The sequence below is a fragment of the Protomyctophum bolini genome, assembly GCF_963924005.1.
Source record: "Protomyctophum bolini genome assembly, chromosome: 4".
Taxonomy (NCBI): Eukaryota; Metazoa; Chordata; class Actinopteri; order Myctophiformes; family Myctophidae; genus Protomyctophum; species Protomyctophum bolini.
This window is the reverse complement of record NC_137865.1, coordinates 10,644,659-10,650,603: the sequence shown is the minus strand read 5'-3', so window position 1 is coordinate 10,650,603 and position 5,945 is coordinate 10,644,659. Positions and strand designations below refer to the sequence as shown.

The 5,945-nt window shown below is 43.0% G+C and overlaps 1 protein-coding gene across 1 annotated transcript in view; it reads right to left on the bottom strand.

Annotated features, from left to right (window-relative positions):
- The window catches only part of LOC308314710 (FYVE, RhoGEF and PH domain-containing protein 4-like), an 88,627-nt gene extending 82,890 nt beyond the window's left edge, over nucleotides 1-5,737 (bottom strand). The window contains exon 1 of the mRNA XM_080762361.1: nucleotides 5,444-5,737. Coding sequence (XP_080618487.1) covers nucleotides 5,444-5,579 — 136 coding nt within the window. The 5' untranslated portion in view covers nucleotides 5,580-5,737. The remainder of the gene's footprint in view (nucleotides 1-5,443) is intronic.
- Between the last annotated feature and the right edge of the window lie 208 nt (nucleotides 5,738-5,945).

The following is a 5,945-nucleotide window of genomic DNA, read 5'->3' as shown; positions in this document are numbered from 1 at the left end:
ATGCAGTAAGACGCCTTGAGGGCGAGAAGCGACCTCGCCCTAAAGGTCGCCCTGGCGCTTTGGCATGGGGGGGTCAGATCAACATATGGAATGAATTCTGTACTGGCCATATATGGAGCGTGTCTTGAGTGTACAGTGTTTGATGTCAGATGTTTTCTCTTGGCAATATTGGTAGAGGGCGCAGTGGAGTAACTAAACGTTTTTTTTTTCCTGTGGAAAACAAATCCCCTAGTTGGCCAAAAAGTAAATTTTATATGTGTGGTGCAGAGTGCTTCCACTAAGGAAAGTAGGCTTTCTAATGACACAACCCGCCTTTGTATTGGTGAGTAGCAAAAACGTTATTTTTATCTACGCTAAAGACGAGACGCTGGTCTGCATTTATGCGAGGCCCGGAAGTCATCGGTCATCTAAATGCAACGGCATTAGAGCTATGGACCAGAGCTATGTCCTGCACCCCTGGTTACAAATCCAGTATTTTTGTGACAGAAGTGAGGTGATGCCAGCATGGAGGGTACTGCGAGGGTTCAGTTCAGGATCAGTGGCCTGTGCAGCGAACAATAGAAACAACAGAATGCTAGCAGACCACAGAGCCACCGATTCATGCAGTTCCACTGCCGCTCGCTTCCCTTAGCGGGCCACCACTGCACACAATCGCCTCCATTGTTACATGACGCACAACCCAAGTCCCACAAACAAACCAGCCAGCACAAATCCTGCTAGGCCCCGAGCTCTTTGCCCCATACAAATTAAAACATCATCATCAGTCAGCTTAACAGAGCAGAGGGGAGGCGCAAACACAAGAGCAACAGGGCAGCTTCATGAATTAGCCATGCATTATTGTCATGTGCCACTGAGGTTTAGTGATTATCTGTTTTTGTGGCGGGAGAGGCAATCAAAGCTAGCTCAAGCTCACCCAGTGAGCCCATGTACAAAACAAAACACTGATGTTTTTACAAAACAAGACTTTTGTCTTCAAAGCCTGATCCAACCCTACAACCCCTCCCGCTCACTCAGATCAGCTAACACAGGGAAGCTGTCAGAACCTTCCCTAAAACATCCTGGGACAATACTCCACACATCCCAGACTCTTCTCCAGCTTTCTCCCAAACTGTGGAACAAACTCCCCATTGCAGATAGAACTGCTGACTCAGTCCCAATCTTCCACTGTAGTTTGAAGACTCACCTCTTCATACTCCTTAGGCTTAGCCCATAGCCTTTAACTATCCTTGACGACGTCGCAGGCTTATGCAAAGGCTAAAATGTAATTTAGATAGCATGGTACAGATGCCAGGTCATTGCAGACCTGGCATGCTATAGTGTGTATAGTTTCAATGTACAGATTATAGTTTTTTTCTATTATACTCTTTAGACTGATGATTGATTGATTGATTGATTGATTGATTGAACATTTTCAATACAAAAACTGCTATTTTGTGGACGAAACCATGAAAAGCACAAGACATGTTTACATCAGGGCCCACCATTTTCAATTCATCATAACAATTAAAGACGTACATTTCTATGAAAAAAATCATATAAAAAGTTCAAAATCACACCCGTGTGAGGGGCGCCCTTATAATCGTACATCATCATGATGTAACATGTCGAATTGCTCAGACACATATGACGTAAATTCATTGTCAATGGCAAATGTGACACGAGTTAGGACAAAAAGCTGTATATAGGAGGGGCTAGTGCCCCTCAAAAAGGGAAAAACATGTACAGTATGGGGGGGTAACTCTGATTTTTATCACGGGGGCCAGTTTCGAATTGCAGCCGTCCGTAGGTGCTCTTTGAGAGAGGTTTTTAAGGAGTCAAGGGATTCACATATCTTAATGGCTGTTGGTAGGGCGATGATACTGTTCTTGGTTTACAGTACCTATGATCCTAGATGACCATTTCTATGCATTTAATGCAATTACCTGTGTTTTCCTTGCTTACTAGTGTCAATCGCTCTGGAGTAAGAGCGTCTGCTAAATTAAAATGCCTAAATTGTAAAAAAGAAAATTGTTTAGACAAACACAGGTCTACATCTATCAAACCACTACATCTTCTGTATTCATTTCTGCCAGTGTGATCATGTTCGATGTTAGATCAGTAGATCTGTGACTTATTGAGACTGAATAAATTACTACGGTCATATCCTACATAACAATCTATAAACTGTTGGTAGTATGTGCCAATCTCATCCATTAATTAAATTAAAAACAAATGTTTACTCATGTCACCCTGAGTGTTCCTCTCACACAATATTACATAATTCTGTCATGACACTTTTGTAATAAATAGCCTAAAACAATAAATGTATAAAATAAAAGTGAACCGCGGTCGGAGTGTATTTGTGTGTGTGTGTGTGTGTGTGTGTGTGTGTGTGTGTGTGTGTGTGTGTGTGTGTGTGTGTGTGTGTGTGTGTGAGAGAGAGAGAGAGAATGAGGGGAGCAACCCATAAGTCACATACTGTACATGTAAGTAAAAGTTGACCAACTTGATTTTCCATAACACAGATGATTGCACATTCCATCCATGTGACAATTGTGATATGGTTCAATACTACATTTAATGATGCAGCATTTCGTATTGTGGCTGCATGAGTGCATAGCTGTGCTCATGTCTTTAGACCACACATCTCACTCTCTTTCTGTCTGGAATCTGTGGACTGTGAAACAACAACAGAAGCATCCTTCCCTATTAGAGTACTCACTGAAGCGTATCCTACTGGAGCCCTAGCATCCCTACTCTATGAGGAACATCAACATGCATTTGTAAGCTTGTAGATCGGCAATTTCCGGCAAAGAGATTTGGGGTAGGAAAAAAAACTCAGGACCGGTCTGGTTTTAGAGAGTGGTCAATCCAAGAACCCACCGGCAAATAAAGGAGTGTTTAACAAGGAGTTCAAGAAGACGTCGCATTACTGTCACTTCTCATCCTGTGTTCCACTAGGAATGGTTCTTCTAGACATGTATACACTGTGTTGTAGAACGGGGCAATTAACTGAAAAATATGTTGAAACCAATAACCGACTATATATCTTTATTACCAGGTTTTTAATTTTGTATATACAGTAGGCCTATTATTTTTTCTTAAATATCAATGAGTCGACATGTGTTTCTGCAAGTAAACACGACCACACAACTCTAATGGCCGATAGCCTAGCAATAGCATAGAGGAAATGATTGGACAAAACATGTATTTTGAATTTTCAGTATGTAAACACAGGGCAATACTATGCCTTTAACTCAGACAATGGTGGTGTACACACATTGTGAAAGTAACCAATCTACTAGCCAATCTACTGTATGTCACATTGCGGTGTGTTATGAGCTTGTGGAAGACAAAACTTTGAAATAATCGTGAGATTGATTTGTAGTCATATCACCCAGCCCTACTGTGCTGTCCGTTCATAAAGCAGTGTGTAGTTCATGCAGCGCAGCAGTGTGATCATTTTGGTTGCAGTAGGGACACTTGTACTTGTACTTGTGCTTGTACTTAAGGCCAGGTATAACAGAACTGAGGTTGTGCAACATGTTGAATAGCACAAGTAATCCCCAAGGAGGTGCTTCCCCGTGATTCTCAGCACTCATTTTGCCACAGACCGGGATGCAGTGGTGTAAAGTAACTAAATACAGTACATTGCAACAGAGTATTTCTACATTGTGATATCTGGTATTGATACTTTTGATACTTTTACTTAAGTAAATCACTGCCTGATGACCAGGGCTCTATACTTATTTATAATCAATCATTTGGTTCCCCGGTCCTTAGGGCCATTTCTTCGTCGATATAAATGTTCACATACAGTGAAATGTGTTCTTTGCAGCAGCAAGTGGGAGCTATGTGGGCAGCGGCAGGGAGCAGTTAGGGGTTAAGTGTCTTGCTCAAGTACGTTAAAAACACGCACCGGGAACCTTCTGTTTCCCAGGCAACCTCTTATCTCTACCTGTTCAGAAAAGGCCACCCCCTTGTTTGGTCCCCTCCGTTTCCCACGTTAACACAAAATCAAATGCGTGGCAGTGCGATATGTTATGAGCTTATTCACACAACCACAAGTGTAACGGTCATTGTTGTGACTGCAGTGACAGTCAGCACATGTATGCCATTGCTCATTGGTGACTAACGGAGGTCTTATCTACACATGGTTGATGTAGTACGACGTTTGAATCAATGAACAGAGTTAACAGAAAGTCTGCAGGAACAGAATCCTGTAGGTTTATGATTGCACAAGCACGCCTTAATCTAAGATAAGACCTGGCTATATGAGAGATACAGATCCAGGTCTTTTTTCTCCCTTCTGAGCAAGCCCAGACAGAATGCCTGTGCCGGCCTTGCCGGGTTGTTGACATGAATCTGGATGGATCCTGGTCTTGGAGGTGTATTTCTTCCAACCTGAAAACCTGGGCCAAAGATCTGTTACAGCCTGGCTGACTGTCTAGAATGACAACATATACTGTAAAATTATTTATGTCGGGTCTTTGAAGTTGAGTTAGACCACAAGGATAAGTTAGGGGCAAAAAAAAAGAACAAAAGGAGATTTCATCTGTGAAGCTACAGTATACAACATTTATACGTCACTGGTTCTAAAAGTGTGTTCTGGGGACCTCCAAGGGCCCGGCAGAATGAGGAACAGTTCAAAGATTAAGCCCCCAATTTAATTTTAAGCAATTCTCCAAATAACTGATTTACATAACGCTTTGTGATGCGACACGTTATTAGCCGCAATTACATTTTTTAATAACGCCATTCATTTTTTTTTAATGAGGGTCCTTGGCACTAAAACTTTTCAAATGAGACAGTGCCAGGTCATGACCAAAATACATAGTGCCTAGCAATTTATTGGTGATCTATGACGTGAAAATATTTTTTAATTAGTCAGACAACACAACACAAGACCTGCTATGGTATGTAGAAGTACCATAGGAATGTTTTTCTACTGTAAAAAAAAATAAATGCCCTGAGGGGAATGAGGTACGCCTATACTGTAGTAGGTGGTTACACAACAGGTTGGAGCTTGTCTGTCTTTGCAGCCTTCATACCTGCACTGCAGTGTGTAAACATGGCCATAGGTGTGTTCGTCTGGTCAGTCCATGCTTTCACAACTACACTATGACAACACATGTTTACAGTTTACAGCATGAGTGACTAAGAAAAGAGTGGCCGTAAATAGTCTCGTCATCTAAGAATACTTGATACCTAGTAGCCTAGCTCCTTCCAACTTGTCTCTTCTCGATCGCATGTTGCACTCTCCAGACAGATTATTTACTTTACTTTACAAAAGGTTAATAGAGAAATAAAGGGAGGACAAATTACGCGTGAACACCCCCCCCCCTCCCTCAACTTCCAGGCAGAGAACAGGGTACAGCCAACTGTTGGGGTCCTGGCGACTAATGCATGGCCGCAAGGCGACCCTAAATTACATGACAGTACATTGCATTCCTCTCTCACCCACCTGGGGAGTCGTGTTGTTCCGTCTCCGTGTCGCTGATCTCGTCTACATCTCGATGTTTCTTGCGGAAGGCGACCCTCCTGAAGTCGTCCGCGTCCATGGCTCTGTGAGGCACTGACCGCTCCAACATCGAAACCATTGATGGAAGACAAGTTCAAACTAAACCTGTCAAATACGCTCTCTCGTGTGTGTGGATCCAGAATTACGCGCACATCAGACAGCAACGTGTCCAATGCGGTCCTGAACATGTAGCCTATATAACTAATATTATGTTTGTGTATTCTATCTAATAAAATATGTAAACAAACAGATCCGTGTCCAGCGAACGACGCGTTCAACTTCAATCACCGCCTGCGCCGCGGTCTCCGAGGCTACCGTCACCTTGACGCGCTGCGCGTCCTCCTCCCCAAACCCCGCCCACCCCGCTCAGGCCGCTGGCTCTTCGCTTGCCAGGAAGGACCAGCCGATGATGCGTGCATCGTTTTCATGGAATCCCATCTGAAAA